The sequence below is a fragment of the Buteo buteo genome, chromosome 21 (assembly GCF_964188355.1).
Source record: "Buteo buteo chromosome 21, bButBut1.hap1.1, whole genome shotgun sequence".
In the NCBI taxonomy this organism is placed as follows: Eukaryota; Metazoa; Chordata; class Aves; order Accipitriformes; family Accipitridae; genus Buteo; species Buteo buteo.
This window is the reverse complement of record NC_134191.1, coordinates 13,933,850-13,952,018: the sequence shown is the minus strand read 5'-3', so window position 1 is coordinate 13,952,018 and position 18,169 is coordinate 13,933,850. Positions and strand designations below refer to the sequence as shown.

The window sequence follows — 18,169 nt, the reverse complement described above, 5'->3', positions numbered from 1 at the left end:
ACGCTCTTCCTTACCCCCATGGCTGCAGGAGTTCCCAAAGGAGGAAGAAACACAAAACTACTGAAAAACAAATGTAATCAAAATGCACACAGTAAGAAAATTGCCTGTGAACACAGAGCCCATCCTGTCCTCCCCAAACACCTCCAGCTCAGGGCTCTTCCATTGCTACTCCCCAAAACAGCACCACAGGTACTTCACCCTCAACAAATGGGTGTGAGAGATGGTGTTCAGTTTAGGTGCCAGCACTTTGATCCAGCCATAAATGCACATCTGCTGACAGCTGCACAAAGATAACACCCAGTAAGGCAGGGGAAGCCCCTTCTCCAAGGCTTCTGGACGCTCCCCAGCATGTACCGAAGGAGCTTCACTGCCCATACATATCAACACTAATACTAGAAATAGTTACGTTTTATTTCAGTTCCCATCTTCCTCTGCCAGCCCCTCCTTGCAGAAACCAAGCGCAAGGTCAACCCATGTGGGCACCTGGGGAAATGTCAAGTGTCAGGCACAAAGGCTTGGAGCCAAGAGGCTGGCTGGTTCACGGAGAGTTGAAAGCAGTTTCAGTTATCACCCAACAGGCTGCACAGTGGCCAGAAATGGGAAAAGAGAAGCCCTGAGAGTGCTTGCAATCCAAGGGGTGTGGATAAGGCAGACAAATGCTTTTTGAATGCTCCCACTCTGTCGCTCCTGCAGATGAGCCTGTAACAACTAGCAACAAACAAACAGCAAATATGCCATCCATGTGGCCAGCAATTCTCTCCCCGTTGTGCTTAGCTACAAGGCAAAACAGTGAACAAGGTTGCTAAACAGACTTGGCTGGGCATTTAACTACTTAACTCTGTTCTATTTACAAGGTCTTCAGCAGCTCAGCACTCCCTTAATCCATAAGGCACAAAGCAAACAAGAGAATGTGCAGCTTAGTCCCTCTGGATGGTGATCTCTGTAGTGCTCCTGGGAGGGCTGCAAGGCAGAGGTCTCATCTCACAGGAGCATGTGGCAGACTCCGCTGCCAGCCTCAGAACTGCTGGACAATCAGCTTCCGCTTCACATCCCGGCTGAATCTGTTCATCTTGAACACTTCGCTGTCGTAGAAGGCAGAGAGGTTGTGGATGTTGATCTGCCGAGCCTGGGAGGAGGAGGAGGGAGGGGAGAGGTAAGAACCATGTGGTTTTCCACAGCAGAGGCTGCATAAAATTTGACAGTCAGCAATCTCTGCCCTGCTCAGCAGGAACCAGAACTGCAGTAGCAGGGGAGACTGCAGGTCAGGAGGAAAGGAGCATTGGCAGAGCTGAGCTGAGCAAAGAGAGGATGCTGGCTCAGCATCTGCCTGCTCTCGGCTTGTCCTCTTACTTCCACAAGAGCTAGAACATAACTACTATCCAAAAGTCCCTAATACCTCACCCAGTGGGAGACAGTTTTGCAGGAGACATCTGACTGGGGATGGACACATTGGCAGCACCAAGCTGGTGGCTCTTGCAGTAGTTACTCTGCACATTTGATGCAAGGAACAGAAAAGCAGCAACCCTGGAACCAAATGCTGCTTTACTGCCAAGCAAGGTCAATACATTGCACAGAAAGGCAGAGCCAGGAGCGCAGACCCTGGACCGGGATGAGGACTCACTAAGGAAGAGGGTGAGCCTCAGGAGGGATTGGGAAAGCTCATATAAGCAAAGACTTTTCTGCTCTTTGCTTCTTCATACACAGGTGCCAGGGAACTTGTGTCCTCATTCATTTGCAAAGCACCAGCCATACTGCAGGATTTACCACTCCAACCCCAAAGCTTTACAGGGGTGCACGAGTACTGAGGGGGAAGAATATGGCACTCTCAGAGAAGAGAGGAGCAGAGACAGATGAGACAGTCCTGATTCTGCATTAAATTGATTAACACCATTTTTTTCTGGTACTGTAACTCGGGAAGTTAGAAGACTGAGAACACCTCTGGTTCTGAGGCTGCAGACAGAGAGCAGGAACCAAACCCAGAGAAGGCTTGTTACAATAAGCCCATACCTTATCCACCAGGTCCTTCTCTGGGACTTCTATGGTGTCTTGCTGGGCCCCATAGCGGTTTCTCTGGTACATCACCTGCTCTGCAACCAGCTGCTTCAGGATGAACAGCAGCAGCTCATTGTTGTCTCGCTTGAACGAAAGGTAGCGGGAGAATGTCTGGGAGGATGAGATGAGCCAAGAGGGTCAGGAACCAAGTGATGCGCTGCCGTCTCCCGCGCCTAACACCAACCAACACCCTCCTCCCAACAGAGCATAAGGGGAACCAAATGACAGTGCTGTCACCTGCACCCTTAGTGTCTCTTAAGGGACTTCGGCCATGCCAAGCTGCCACCTGCAGATGCAGTTAAAACACAGCCCTGTAACAGCCACAACACTCCTTTGTCGGCTGCTCTTCCACCCATTAAAAATTTCTGGAGGGGGTCTCATCACCAGCCCTGGAGTCTCTCGGGGGCTGGTAGTGCACTGCTGTGGAGGTGTGCTGCCTGGCTGGGAAGCCGCCATGGGAGTGCTGGCCCTGGGGAAGGTGTAGAGCAGCTTCACTTAACCCAGACTGTCCTGTGCCTCCCCAGCAGACGCTCACACTTGGCTGGCTGTTTGCAGCCAAAGAGCGAGGCCACGAGTCGTCCAGACTGAGGGCAGACACTTGGAGTGGATAAATGCCAAGCTGTGGCCAGCCAAGAGCTGTTGGGAGCCAGCCCCTGCCACTCAGAGAAAAGGGCAGACTGTGCACTAAACCACACTGAGTGCTGCCCTATGGCTAACTGTCCCCTGAGGAGCTCTAGAAAAAACATGAAGAAACTAACTGCCTGCTCAGGCTCGATCACCTGGCAGCAGCAGCAGCAGCAGCAGGAGTCCTGTGCCAAAATAGCAGGAAGGCGTCAGAAAAGAAGAGAGACGCAGCAGTGCTTTCGATACAGAGGCTCAGGGCACACTTCCTTCTCAGCCTCCCCAAAAACATCGCCCCACCATAGCCTAATGAAGGGCAGTCATGTAGCACTGCCTTCAGACTCACAGTACACCATTCACACGCGCTCAGAGCCTGACTCTGCAGGACAGACCCCTGCACAGCCTGGAAGAGTCTCGTCCTGCAGCCAGGGCAGTGCGAGGAGGTTGCAGTCGAACCCAGAGGGTCTGGGGTGCAGCTACAGCCCTCGGCTCAGCCAGTGCCCACCTTGCGCATGCTCCGCATGACACTGAACTTCTGCGTGTCAATGAAGCTCTCCAGCATCACCCGGATGGCCATGTTGACGTCATCTTCCACCACATAGTCCCGCAGGTGCATGCGGGCATGAGCCTCAGCCATCCGGATCATGGACTCAATGTGACGCACTGTGATGGGGATGCTGCCGGTTGCCTAATGGAAGGGGAAGAGGCAACTCCTTACTGAAGAATAAAAGACATGGGGCAAGACAGGTGGCTTCTGGCCCAGGACCTACTTCATACTGTAGGGAGCTGCTCCTGGAGCTTTGAGGACTCTCAGGCTAAGGAGGCTCTGCCACCTGCTGGCACGTTCTGCACAGAGCGGTAAAGGCTCCCCTGTTCAACATTTTAATTCAGCAGAGTGTGAGGGGATGCTACGTGGGGTCCCTCTTGGCCATTTTTTAGTGCCCTTCCAGGAACAGCAATCCCGTTTCCTCCAGCAACTTTTAGGAGGAGTTAAAGAAACAAAAAGCCAACTAAAAAAGAAAAGATATAGTTTTCCCAAGCTCCAAAAATACCCCTCCGTCCTCAACAAATTCCTCTTCTACAAAGAGCATGAAATAAGCCTGAGAGATCCCACAGACAAAAGAGAAGGGTGTTTCTACATAGAACAGCTCCCTGTAATGTACCAGGAACATATGGGTCTGAGTGAATGCAAACATCTCCTGTGGGTCTGCCAGACTGGGTGACAATAAGAGGACTTTGCCATGGCAGGCACTAGTACATGTGTCCAGTCCATCAGTCCACACATCACCAACAGGCAAGACTCTGCATTTAGAGGAAGAATCATCTGTTCAGCAGACACTACAGGATCTGCCTGTCTCTCACAGAACAGCCACACAGACTTTTGTGACGGGAATGGCAAGTATGTGTCAACATATGCTGGAGCAGTCTCAGGCTGATTTGCAGACTAGATACATACTTCTTCCCCCCTTTCCTCAGTATTCTCACCATAGACTCTTTCCTGAGGTCACTGTACATCCGGGCCACCTTGTCCTGGTCCATCTGGTTGAGTTTGGGGTGGACCTTCTCTTTGGCATAGATGATGTATTTCCTCAGGATCTCCTGGGGAATGGGTTCAACCCCATATGTGTTGGGAAGAATGACCTCATTGGCGTCCCCATTCACTGCCTCCTTGCTACCTGGGTGGTGCTTGACATGGCTGCCAACAACGAACCGGGCAAGCATTTCATCCTACAAGAGAGCAATGGACTAACAGACACTGAAGACACTCACCAGATAGCAAAACTCAGTGGACAACTACAGCTGAGCATCCCAACAGCAGCATCACAAGCCCAGCACAAGCTCGGATTCATAGCACAGCCTGTACCTGCACAGGGTCCACTGTGTCTCTCACCACGCACAGGATATCGAATCGAGAGATGATGGGCTCTGTCAGGTCTACATTCTCCGAGAAAGTTAACGATGGGTCGTATCGCCCACCTAGATCATAGAGATAAACCTCAAAGTCAAACACAGGCTGCAGGGCTGAAGCTTTGAAGCAAGCATAGACCTCCTGCACAGAGGGACTTTACTGCTTGCTTGATCTGAAGAAACCAGACAGAGGGAGGGGAAGATGTGCCACAGTTCTCATGACAGCAAGACTCATGCTAGAGGCCTGAGGTGGTCCTGTGGTCTCTCAGCACTTACCTATGGGATTAGCAGCAGCAATAACGGTGCAGCGGGCTTGCAAGGATGTGACAATGCCTGCTTTGGAGATGGAAATGCTTTGCTGCTCCATGGCTTCGTGGATGCTGGTCCTATCTTGATCATTCATCTATGAGAAAGCAACAATGACTTAAACTGAATCTATGCCTATACCCATCGCCCAACACACCAAGGCAAATCAGCTCCTAATGCTCTGAAAAAGTAGCAAACTGCACCGTGGACCAGCAAGGGCCTAAGCAAACTGCACGAGTCTCGGTTCAGCTGGGAGAAGGCACCATGAATTATAGCGTCTCCTCATCGCAGAGGTTATAGCTGGTCCCTCCACAGCTAATCGTTCTCATAGAGATGAAGCTAGGCCTCACCTTGTCAAATTCATCGATCAGGCAGACACCTCTGTCAGCCAGCACAAGGGCTCCTGCCTCCAAAGTCCACTCCTTGCTGACCGGGTGCCTCTGGACGTAGGCTGTGAGGCCCACAGCAGAAGCACCCTGGCCAGTGGTGAAGATTGCTCTACTAGATGCCTTCTCTATGTATTTAAGAAACTGTGATTTCGCAGTACCAGGGTCTCCGCACAGAAGCACGTTGATGTCACCACGGACTTTGTGTTTGCCGCCTACAACAGTAATGGGAGAGACATGTTGGCAGCTGAGTGCGTGGCTTGATAGCAACCCTGCCCTGAACACAACAAAGCTGAAAGGAAGGCTAAGAGTAGGCAGGGAAGCTTTACGGGGAAGTTGAAGAAAAAAGGTCAGCTTTGGAGGCAGTCACATGAGTAAAACAGCATTTCTAACCTTGCTGAACACATTCTTCTAAGAAGGAGATGACAACAAATCAGGAGACCAAAAGGTCAAACCTCTAAAGGGGCATCAAACACAACCTCCTAGAGGAGGAGGGGTAAAAACTTGCCCAGGTTTGCAGCAGGAGCTGTTTTCAGTCTTAGCGTTTCTACTGTTACACCAGAGTTTTTCAGCATGATAAAAGCAGCCAATTCCATCACAGATATCCCTCAGTCTGTTACCTTGTCTGTCACCAAGACACAGAGACAACTCTAACCACTCTCACTGGTGGTGAGACACCCAGACAAACCCAGAACCATTTGCTTTCAGCTGAGTGAAGCAGCCCCAAGTGACACAAGTCATACCCACCTGGGTTTTTGGGCTCTCCACCAAACAGAGCTAAAGCCAAGCCCCTCTTGATGTCTTCATGCCCATAAATAGATGGGGCAATGCTGGCAAAAATCTGAAAGGAAAACCAGAGGAGTTGTCCAGGGCATACCATTTCCCAGTCTGGGCAGAATTTGGCATGAAAATCAGCAAGGGGCTGTATCTACGGTTACCCTTATAATACTGCTGTCTTTGAAGAGTTTATTATCCATGGTGAGGGGGCTGTTTCAAAGTTAACTACCCACCCAGAGTCCCCTAAAGGTGCTTCACAAAAATGGTGCTGCTGGGGCATGGCAGATTGTGTAGTCTAGCACTGGAAGCTGCTGTCACTGCCTCCACACTCCTGTTGTACACAAAGCACACCACAGTGGCTGTTATCAGCTGTTGCAAAGCTGGAGACCTTGATTTGAGACTTACTCACTGCACATGATAGTAGTTGGATGGGCTATGCTGCACAGGAATTGTGATCATGGTCAAATATTATGAACAACCGGCTTATTTTCTCAAGGGTATTCTGATAATAGCCTGATGCTGGAGACTACTGATGTTAAAACGTCCTGGCTCAGTTGAAGCTGCTCCACCCATTTGGAACAACAGACAATGTAAAAACAGCATGACCAAGGCAACAGAGTGAAGTCCCTGTATTACAGAGCTTAAACCTGACCCGATTGAGGTTGAACATGCACCAATCCAGGAGCTTTGTTCTTTCAAGTACTGGATTCAGGTCGTAGCATGCAGAGAGAAGCAAAGCTAAGATCTCTACCACAGCTTAAGCTAAGTAATAACATCCCCTTAAGGGAACTGGAGATACAAGCATTGGCTCCTCAGAACACTTCCCCCACTTTGCTTTCAAGATACGGGGAGACAAAACAATAGTCAGATATAAGTAGTGTCTGAGTGTCTCTCACTCATCTTCCAGCCCTGTTGTGATGTGGAAGGCTCTGAGAAGGAAGGGAAGAACAGAAAATTTGACCGCCAAAAGCACAAGGGAAGTTTCTTATTTCCTTCCTCCTATAACTCACTCTCTAACAGCTCTCTGAGGGCTACAGAAGATTGCAAGACCATTCAGAGAGAACTGGGATTTCTAAAAGTTTCTTTAACCACTGTTTAGCCAGCTGACACCTTTTATCACTTACTGATCCAGATGCCAGGTGATGGCAAGCTATCAACAGGAAAAGGGATGTCTGAGGCTGACCCACCTTCTCCCCAATTTGCTCATCCTTGGACAGACCCACAATCACTTTCACATCTTCATCAGTCAGTTCTCCAATAGCCAGCTTGTTGTCCTTCTTGGCAATGTGGTTGGCCAGGATCACAGTTGCAAACACTGGGAACCCGTTGGCAGTGTTCAAGGAGCCGTCATAGTTGTTGTGGTAGATCCCTGTTAGCTCCTGGGAACCAGGAGATGGTATGTCAGTGCTTGCACAGTACGAACCAGCCTCCTCTCCATTCTAAGACACCAGTCTCAAAAGTAGCTGCCCAAATGCATCTGAGGACATCCCCACAGATGTTCCAGTGATGTCACTGTCACAGTTTAAAAATGCTCTGTGCTCACCCCATACTTGAGTCCAACAATGTACTCACAATCTCATCCCCTGGCTTGCAGCTGTCAACCAGATCGGCGAGGAGAATGGCATCCTTGGAGCGGGGCAGCCTCCCAGCAGCTACCTTCCCAGGGCTCTCCTGGATTTTGATGCGCTGATAGTTCTGATACACTGTCTGCAGCAACAAAACAAAAGTTACCCAGCAAGTCTGGCAGGCATCAGCACAGCTGATGCTTTTCAAAGGCACCTCACCAGAGAAGGTCCATTCAAAGATTTACTTTACTTTGGTTAGAAAACTATGGGCATGTGAGGTTGGAGATTGTGAGGAGCAATTCCAGGGTGAGATAGACAACAATGGGGATAGGAAAGCACTTTGCCATATCTCACCACTGTGTTTCAGTCACCACAGTGTTTGTCCACCCAAATACTGGACCAGTTCCTGGGAGGGAGATGCTCCACTTGTGATGGTTGAAGATATCAAAGCAAAGAATGAAAGTCAGAAGCTCCATATAAGTAATTTTGCTACTGTCCTCTAGTTTCCTTAGCTGGCAGATCAGGAAATACTGACCTAATTGGGGAAGGAGGAGAGCTGGACAGTCTGTGTCTGCATTTCTACAATAAGGATAGGTAACTGTGTACCAGAGATGACTGTGGCAAAAGATTCAGCCCAAACACTTAAAATGAGGCAGTAAATGACTTGACTTTTGGCTGCTAAATTAGGCAGATTCAGGTTAAGAGCTGAAATAGGCAAGATCTACCTTCACAGACCCCTGGATATAGCAGTAGACTCCTCTCCTGGCACCAAGCCTGTTCGAATGGTGGGAGCCAAGGCCAGGCTGGGAGGAACAGGCAGTGCAGCAGCCTGGGCAAGATGGGCAGACAGCCCTGTCTAGGCAAGCACATCTCTTACCTCTTCCATGTTGATTTCAAAGGGGCCAAGAGACTGACACTCTGGACAGGAACCAGCTTTCACCTCCTGGTTCTGGGACTGGAAAAAGGGTCCCAGGATGAAGCTGCACTTGCTGCAGTTGTATTTGACCATGCTGAGCTGAGGCAGGACCCCTGTGCAACTTGTCACTACTCCGCTGGTGCGGATCAGCTGATTCAAGTGCAGCTGCCTGAGGAAAGACAGAGAGATGCTGGATGCCTGCAGGGCACAGAAGGCAGAACACCCTACAGAAATGTTCTTGCTACAAGGCACAACTCCCAAAGGCCTAGTAAGAAACAGTTATCAGCAGGAGTCTTCTTGCAGGGTTTGTGTTTTACCTTTGGGGACATTGGAAGTTCACCCTTAATCAGACTTTTTTTTCTGTAATAAGCTCAGTCATCCTGTCAGACTTATCCAGAGCTTTAGCTTGCAGACTAGTTCTCCTGATCACCCCAAAGCCTGCTGCAAGCCCCACAGCCACTGCTGGTAATTCTGCTGCTTACCTGAGCGACCGCAATTCTTCCACCAGAGGGAGGTGGGAAATACGGACATGGATCTCCTGAGCTATACGATCATATTTGGGGTACATTGCCAACACCACCTCCTTGGCTGCTTCATCAAAGATCTTCAGCATTTCTGCTGGGGCCTCAGGCAGAAAGTAGGCAAGGACATGTTCCTGGGCTGCCAGATCCTCGTAGTTCACCACCAGACTCTCTCTGTTTTCTTAAGAAAAAGATGGGGTGAATTGTATTTTCTACCTGCTCACTCCTCAAGGAGTCTTGTGGAAAAGACAGCCAGAACAGACAAGCCTGTATCCTGCAGGCTGCAGTTTCCAAATGTCTGCACCTTCCTGAAAAACGTTTAGAGGTCAACATTTTGAAAATGGGTGGAAAACTCTTTTTAATTTATTTCTCTGACAAATTCTTCATCAGTACCAAGCTTGTGATTGTTCCTCTCCAGTGCAGCACAGCTACTTCCCAGGCCTGGTGTGCCTGAGACTCAAAAGCCTCAGCCCAACACACAACTCTCCCACAGACCTCCAGGAAACAGAAGTTAATAGGAGAGACAACTATGCTGAATGGCTGGCAAAAACCTTCCATGTCTTATGTTCCTGGAAAGGGACAAGACAAATGCCTTTTATTTCCTAGCTGTATAACACTGACCCTGATCCACTACTCAAGCTTCTGGAGCTTCAGCCTCCATATAAAGAAGAAATATGAAAAACTGTGGTTACAAGAGCTGTTCCTAGATGTGACAATTTCTGCTTTTACAATTTATCAATGACAGCCTTAATGATTGCTTCTTCTGGCAGTGCCTAGTCGGAATTCAAGGCTGCAACACTGACATGGTTTTCAAAGTCACAAGGTCTATTTGTGTCCCCTCGCTGGATAATCCAGTTTCTAGTGTGAGAAAATAACTAGCACAGACAGCAAGCAATTGTTGTCTCTTTCAGATCACAAGCTTGCAGACCACTGTCTGCTGCCCCACATAGTCTTTTGCTAGCATTTCTATGATATGAATATTAATGAGTACCAGACGCCAGGGGCCTTCTAATTAGTCAGCCAGAATCAAAGAAGATAGTAGACATGTTTCTATTATTCATTTATCTCCATCAGCACCCGAGTTTCTTAAAGTGCTGACTCAATGTCTGGGACAAACAGGGCAGGCAGAAAAAATCCACCTATGGACTGGATCACCGTAAAGCACCATGACCTACAAAAAGAGGAGAGAGCCTGTAATCACCCGGCCCTACCTTTGCACATGTCGCTGATCCTTTCCTTGAAGACATTGTGCCCATGGTCATCCACATGGGTCTTCAAGAAGTTCTTGAAGCGGTGGTAGATCTCAAGCCGGGGAGCTGCCATGGAAACCCACTCCCTCACCGAATGCCCTTTCATGTCTTCCAGATTCTCAATGCTCTCAATCATGTCTTCATCTCCCTCTTCCATGCCGTCGGCAGCCCGTTCCGCCAGCCGCCTCTTCCGTGAAGGACGGTCTTCCTCTTCATCGTCACTATCTAATGGTTGGGAGGAAAAATTGTTAAAAGTATTTGGGATTCCTGTTCCCACTCTTCGGGTTAGTCATGGTTGGATTGCACCGGCTGTGAAGCAAAGAGGTCGGAGCCTGAAATACAAACCGAGAACCATCCCAGGCCCAGCCTAAATCCAGTTCTAGCTTGCCTCCTACATCTTCCACAACGTAGCTAAAGACTTTATGGGAATGAATAAGAAGATTTGTATGCCGCAGCACACAGTCATGTCCATTAATGCACTGAGGGAGGAAGGCCAAGGAATGGGCTTCCAAGTGCATCAAAGGCCCTCCCATCCAGCCCACAAAAGTCTCTACAGGAACACCAACAAACTCCACAGCATACACTCGGTAGAATCCCAAACCCCTGATACAGGCCCAGGATCCTGACTTTGTTTCAGCAGCAAACATGTAACCAGAAGAACACACCAAATGAGATCCTAGAAAGCCCAATTCAAAGGGATCATGCACTGGGGAGTCCAGCCAAGCCCACAGCCAGAGATTTCACTCAGAGCCCAAATACACTGGAGCTCCAGGGACCTCCCTGCTACTCTTGAGGGTAAGAGTCCGGCTCCCCTCCAAGGGCCGGCTTGCAGCCCATCACACAGGGATCAGCAGCCCACTTGGTACAGCTCATCTGCACCTACCATAAAGCAGTCCCCTCCTCATGCGGCCCATGCCCTGCTCCAGCTCGCGGTCTCGCTGCCTCATTACTCGCTCTGCGGCTTCCCGCTGGCTGGCTGTCAGCTCCTCCACATCTTCATCATCCAAGGCCAGGCCCTCTGCTTCATAGACATCCAGCTCGGGGATGGGGCGGTAGTCCCTAGGATACACATATAGCATTGAAGCAGGCCGGGCTCCAGAAAGCATTTCTCCAGCCCTTCTCTGGCTACTGCTGGGAAGGTGTCAGGACAGTTGGTCTGCAGCAAGACTGAACGTGTTGAGCAGGAAGGCACTTCACAGTGGAAGATGCCCTGCAGTACAAAGGGCTCCAGCACCACGGTTATGAATGACAGCATTCAAGCCTTTGTATTGTAAAGTTCACCAGCTTGCCGGCAGGCCTGGCTGAGTAAAAGAACATTAAAATTTACGCCTGCAGGAGTAAGGAGCTGGGCTGGATGCACATCCCGCATCCAGGGAGATCCTGGTTTACTCACACCAGATCATGATGGCACTTTGCTCCCAGGTTACAATTTGCTCAGTTCTTCCAGGACTCAAATGACACTGTGCCCTGACCCTTCTCCACTGCCCAGCAGCTCTTCGCCCCCTCGTCCCAGCTGCAAGCACAGCAGAGGGATCCCACCGTGGGTAAGAGCCCCCCCTTCACGTCGCTGGCCGCACTGACTTCCCGTTAGCAAAACCCCATCCCCAGACACCCCACCCCCCCCGAAGGTGCCTTTCACCGGTTTCCTTACCTTTCCATCCCTTCCCCGATGAGCTCTTCTCCTTCTTCCTCCTCCTCGGGGAGCCCCTCGGTCCCCAGGAGCCCTTCGGACTCATCCTCGAAGGGGGGCAGGTCCCGGCCGGGGCTGGACGTGAAGGCATCGCCCCGGCGTGAGCTCCGCACGGGGCTGGTGGCCGCCGCCTGCGACTCGGAGGAGTCCTGGAACGACAGGAGGGAGAGGGTGAAGGCGGGGGGCACCGGGCCGTGGGGGAAGAGGCGGGGGGCCCGGGGCACCCTCCTCCCCGGCACCGGGCCGTGGGGGGAGAGGGGAGCGAGTGCTTCCAGGAGCCTCTGCCGTGGGGGCGGCGCTCAGAAGGGGGACGCGGATCATCGAGGAGTCCTCTTTCCCGATGGGGCAAAGCTTAAAATAATTAGCTCTCCTTGCAAATGAAAACAGAAATGCAGGGGAGAGTGGGGGGAAATCCATCCTCCGAGCCCAGAGCAGACGGAGCGGAGGGGAAGGGCTCCGACCCTCCCCCGGCCCGGCTCTCTTCTCCGGTGCAGGGCACGGGGGAAACTTCCCTCGGCATTTCGGGTGTCCCGGGCGAGCGCACCCCCATTCACCCCCCACCCCCGCTCCCCCCGCAATCCCCTCTGGACCCCTCGCGACCGCAGAGCCAAGACTCCCGCGGCGGGGAGGACCCGGGGTCTGCACCCCGCGGGGGTGACACCCCAACACCCCAACTCGCACCGCTCCGCTGCCCCGGCCCAGCCCGGCCGCTCACCGCCATCACCGCCGCGTCTTCCTGCCCAGCCGGATTCCGCGCGAAACCAGACCCACGTGGTCGGCAAAAGCGCGCGAAACCTCATGAATAATGGATAGGCTCGGGGGAGGGCCCCGCCCCGCTTATCTGAATATGGATGAGGCGGCGGGCGAGACCCTGGCGCAGGCGGGGGCACGGCCGAGGGGTGTCGGGCGGCTGGTGGGCAGCAGTGCCAAACTTCGGCAAATTTTGGTAAACAATCGGCCGTTTGCCTCTGGGCTCGAGGGGTCCCCTCTGCTGCCGGGAACCCGAGTCACGGAGGAGATCCCTCTGGGAATTCCTGTGTCCCTGTTCTCATGTCTGCCTCTTCTGCAGCTAAAATCAAGTCTGACTTAACCAGGTTTGCCACTGACCCATGGGACACCTGCTTGAATCACCTTTATTCTGGTTCACACTAAAACTACAAGAGGTGGGAAGGGGGTTCTGGCATTTGGTGTTTGGTTTTTTTTTGGTGTGAGTCTGTAGGTAACAACAGCAATGGGGAGCTAATCGGAGCAGTTCTGAAGAACAGACACATCTGTCTCTGTAGTTGCTTGGTGCAGCAAGCAATGCCATTTAGGAGAGGAACTGAAGAAGAGCACCTGTCCCATAGAAACTGGAAGAGGAATTTAGAGAGGCAAAACAAGCAATGGGCTGATGTTTGGCAAGGAGGTGAAACACTTCCATTCAGGCCACAGGCTTTTGCATAATGGCATGTGGTTTGGATTTTGGAGATCCGTGTTCTCTGAAGGGTTTCTGACCACTATTGAGTATCAGGCTGTTTCTGCTCTTGGCTGCACTCAAGCATGGGACAGTAACCTTGAAACAGGTGACAGCAAAAGCAAAAGTGACTAAAGAGGCAGCTGACAATCACAAACCTGAAATGGCTATTCCAGGAGCCCAGCTGGATGATTCAGCCTGGTACGAATATAGCAAAGCAGGAGCATCATGATATAAATAGGAGAGTGGCTCTGCCTCATCTACGTGACACATGATGGGGAGCTGGCTGGTGCTCGAGTGAAGCAGGCACAGGGATCCCTCAAGAGATGCTCCCCCCGTAGGCTTCTATAGACCACATGGCTTAAAGGAGGGCAGCCCAGGACCTGTGTAAGGGGGTGTTTTCTGACAAGGCCTAGGTGACACGCTGTGATGAACTGGTCTCACCACAGGGTGCCACTGTTTCTGCAGACACTGGACAGCTGGATGGACAGACAGCTTTTCTGTCTGTCCTTCTCAGAAGACCATGCACCATGTCCATGTTTTCACTGCTCTCTTTGGGTGCCAGCTACAAGTGGTCCTGTGCTTGAGCTGGGGTGCTCAGTCTCTTTGAGAAGAGCTGAGGTTGGGTGGCTAAAACCACCCCTAAAGTCAGGTGGCCACCATGCATGGGACAGGGCTTCTTCTGCTGTGCTAGAGACAATGCGCTGGAACACGCGAGAGGGCTGAGATGCAGACAGGGCCCAGACTGCTCCCTGGGGTGAACTCAGCTGAGCACCAAACTCCTGAATATCAAAACATGCCACTAGGATTTTGCAGACTGGTGCCTTCACAGCACAGGAGGAGCCCTGTGAAAAGAATGGCAGAGTGGTGCAGATTTATGCCTGATACTAGAAGTCAGTAGGTTGGTAGAGCAGCTCTGAAACAAGACAGGCACATCTCTCTCTGCAGTTGCTCAGCATCTGAACAGCAAAGCAGTTTCGGATGAGAAGTAGTCCCCTGTCTAGTAGACTGATCTAATAAAAGCTGAAAGAGTACTTTAGAGATAAAATGTCCTAGAAGAGTGGATTTTGGTGATGATACGAGGGTGTAATGCTGTCCTGGAAACCATGACTGCACTTTCCACCTCTGATGCCTGCAAGTCAGGTGAGCTTGCCAAAGGACAGCAGACTGCAGCAGGTACAGCACCAAGTGCCAGCTTTCCTTGGGGCCCTCAAGGTTATACCAAGGCTGCTAAATATCATGTCTTGTCTTGCTTCAGCCTGGCAACACCGAGGCACAGCGAGGACAAAGGGACTGAGCTCTGTCATCTTTATGCACTGGATGGAGGAGATGACACAGAGAGCAGCGGTTCTCACCTGAAGTGGGAGGGCGTGCAGTTAAGGAGCTAGGTCAGTCTTTGGAGGTGGAAAGAGCAGAGTTACATTTGCACACACCACGTTTGGGCTGAAAGGCATGGCTTGTCAATAGAAAGGAACCATACGTGTGGATTTCCCACCTTCTCTGTTTCACGTAAGCAGTGAGGAAGGCAGGATCTGAAGTGTCACGGTCCTTGCAGTGGTGCCCAGCAGTCTTCTGCCTGAGACAGCTTTTGGATCTGGTGTCCCAAGTGCTGGGCTCTAGCCTTAGAGTGAATCAGATGGGAAGAGCAGGTGGATTGGAAAGCAAAATCTCTCCTTCTGACACAGTTATGTGGGAGGTAACATGTTCAATTAGTTAGTGCCTGAGGCTACAAGTGAGAAGACATGGATTTTACTCCTGGCTCTGTTACCAAGGTACTTTTTAGGCAGCAGCACTCCACTTCTCTTTGAACAGAAGTGTCCCTTCTATAACTCAGAGATGTTGGTGCCTGCTGAGCCTTTGAGCCTAGATCCATAAATAGAACATGTCAAAATATTGCAACATACCATTAACCTGAACAACAGCATGAGAAGAGACAAGCTAAGGACCGGCTTCTCCAGATGTCATTCCAAAGGCATGACACCAGCATAAAAACCTGTTTTAACCCAGTGGAAAATCAGAGGAATAGGGCTGAGGCAGGCAACACAGTCTCAGGGTACATCCCCTCCACGAGGCTTGCTGCAGTGAAGCTGGAAAATTAAGCTTGAGGACAATCAAGCAGACTTAAGTTGAAAAAGATCTATGTGTGGGGTGGGCCTGAAACACACTGTATGTGCTGTTTGCTAGAGCAAACTTGATCAATGTAGGGATCTTCTATAAAGGTATAGGCTTTGTACAGCAAATTTCAGCTTAGCAAAAGCCTTGCATTCCTATAGAAGTAATTCCTAGGGCCCCAGGTGAACCACAGTTAGAAAACCATGCCAGAATTTATCCTCCAGTCCTTGAAATGACGCAGGTAACAAGCATCCCCCTTGAAACTGTTCACAGTCATACAGCTCTTACTGCTGAGAATAACCTGCTGATATTTAGCCAGCTATTTCCTTTAATTTCCTTTTTAAATCTTGGCTCATTTGTCCCATTTATTTCCCTGTTTACTATACTAAACTTCTCTTTTCTTTGCCTGCTATTTGCACCTTCAAAGCCTGCTAATTATTTACCGTGTTTCCCTTTAGCTGCCATTGTCCAAGCTATGTCAGGTTGGTTTGGTCAGCCTTAAACTTTCCTTAAAAGCCAAACTCCCCAGGTTGTTAATCATTCTCCCCCGCAGGGACTTGATTATAGGATTCAGGCCGTGGAAGAAAATTGTTACCTCCCCTGCCTTGCAATCAATAACTCCTCTACAGAAGCAGCCTATTTCTCCTCGCCTTGGAGGCGTGCGACGACATGGATGCTGGATCACACAAGCGTCCGCCGTTGGCGGTGACGTTGGGTTGTGCGGGCCGGCCTGGAAGATACGATCGGGCTGTAAAAGACAAGAGCCAGCATGCTACAGGCAGCGTCGAACACCTCCTGCCCACGGCGAGGACAGGATCCTGCTCGGTCAGGCCCAGGCCCGCGGTGGTGACCGCCCTGCCCGATCCCCGCTGCCCCTCGCTCCACGCCAAGATGGCGGCAGGGCCTGGCAGGCCCTGGGCCAGCCGCTGATGACACGGCTCCCGCATGGCCAGGAGGTGCGAGGGCAGGCCGGGGCGCAGTGTGCGGGCAGCCGAGGGCCGCGGGGGTCCCGCAGGGAGGTGGGTGAGCCCCAGCCCGGCCTGGGGGGTGGATGGGGACCCCAGCCCAGGATAGTGTGTGAGGAAAGCAGCTGGGGTAGACCTGGCCTCCAGGCAGTGCAGTTCAGCGCTAGGGCTCATGGGGATGTTTTGTAACTCCCACCTGTTTCAGGACAGGCTCGGGGAGGGGGCTCAGCGCCCCGGCGGTGACGGCTGCCGCCAAGGCCGCCCTCTGCTCGCCGTCCCGCAGGTGGACGGACGGGGACAGAGCACCTTTAAACCGCGGCAGGCCCGCCCCTCGAGTCCCGCCTCCCGCCCGTTCCCATTGGCTGACGCCGCTATTTCTTTTGGCCTTTTTGACAGAAGCTCTCTCCGCTTGGTCCCTGATTGGCCCAAGCGGCACCCCTCTCGGGGACCCTCTCTCAATAGCGCCGCTGGGCCCGGCCGAAAAGGCGTCTGCCCTGGCTCTGGCGGGCCGCCTGCCCTGCAGCTCTGCTTTGAGCCGCTCTTCAGCGACGCTCCCTGGCTGAGGGGAGCGGCGGGGCCGGGGCCTGGGATGGCGGGGCTGGGCCCCCGCGACTGAGCGCCGTTCGCCGGGGAGGCAGGGCCGGGCCGGGCCGGGCCGGGCCCGCGGCGGGTAGGAGCGGGGCAGGCGCCAGGCGGGGGGGGGGCTTACGCGGAGGGGCGCCGGGGCACCTCAGCCCGGGGCGGCGGGGCCCATCCCGGCGGCAGGGCCTGGCTGCGGGGTGGGGGGGGGGCCGTGGCCCTCTGAGGTGAGCGGCGGGGCCGCGCTCCGCGGCTGTGCGAGGCCCCGCGGGGCCGCCGGGCTCCGGCAGTCGTCCCCGGGTGAGAGGGGAGCCTGAGCGTACCTGTCAGGCTTTGGCAGCCTGGCCCTCGCTACCCGGCTTGCCCTTTTTTTGCATATGGGGAGTCCGGTAGGAAGAAAAGCTTCGTGCCTTGCCTGGGGCGCTGCGGTTCTTCGGTTACAGTCGTTATGGGCTCGGAGGTTACCGGCGGCCTGGGTAGACCTCGCCGCTCTCCGGGTTTCTGCCCTGCCCTTTGCCAACACTTCAGCGGGTGGCTGAGAGGCAGATTTATGCTCCCTTTGCTGACGGGGAGCCCTCCTATGGCAGCAGCGTCCAGAGGCACCTTTGCCTAGCCTAAAGGGTAGAAAGTAACTTAAGATTTTCTCCAGCTCTCTGGTTCCTTTGGCAGCCTTTAAAATAGGCAATGCTTCCTTGCCAGCGTAGAAGGAGGTGGCCCTGTACTGCTACTTTGCTTCTTTTGCCGCCTTCTTGCTTGTTGTCTGTGCACCCGCCTTCTAGAGGAAAAAAAACCAAAACCGAAACAAAACAACAAAAAACTTACAGTACTTCTTTCTGGAAGACATCCCTGAACTGGGCTTCTCTGTCTGATGGTTTTGCATTATTGTTGATACTTTTGGTATTTTTATTTGGTTGGTTTTAGCGTTGCAGTGCCTTTCTTTTTAAGTTTAATTCAGAAAGACGTGTGAGAATGAAACTTGGAGGAAAGAGAGGTCCTTGATCACTGGTAGAAAATCCTTTTCTTCTGGGTTCTAAGGGTGAAATGCAACATGCAACTGTTGTGACCAAG

General features: G+C 52.1%; 2 protein-coding genes across 3 annotated transcripts in view; one reads left to right on the top strand and one right to left on the bottom strand.

Moving 5' to 3' along the window:
• Positions 1 to 18,169, top strand: part of TPRA1 (transmembrane protein adipocyte associated 1) — a 185,618-nt gene that overhangs the window by 150,198 nt on the left and 17,251 nt on the right. Inside the window, exon 2 of one of the 2 annotated variants that reach the window (XM_075053154.1) lies at positions 17,171 to 17,192. The gene's annotated coding sequence lies outside the window, so the exon portion shown is untranslated. Of the gene's footprint in view, positions 1 to 17,024; positions 17,193 to 18,169 lie in introns of those variants that run through there. The other variant, XM_075053155.1, reaches the window with a different exon arrangement.
• Positions 59 to 12,735, bottom strand: MCM2 (minichromosome maintenance complex component 2). Its single transcript, XM_075052978.1, has 16 exons — positions 12,708 to 12,735; positions 11,954 to 12,141; positions 11,186 to 11,361; positions 10,264 to 10,527; positions 9,014 to 9,233; positions 8,493 to 8,700; positions 7,623 to 7,757; positions 7,238 to 7,429; positions 6,021 to 6,114; positions 5,238 to 5,488; positions 4,858 to 4,984; positions 4,538 to 4,650; positions 4,159 to 4,401; positions 3,179 to 3,361; positions 2,008 to 2,163; positions 59 to 1,126 (listed from the first exon to the last, which is right to left on the bottom strand). The coding sequence occupies exons 1-16, from the start codon at positions 12,711 to 12,713 to the stop codon at positions 1,016 to 1,018; spliced, it is 2,667 nt and encodes an 888-aa protein (XP_074909079.1). The 5' UTR covers positions 12,714 to 12,735; the 3' UTR covers positions 59 to 1,015.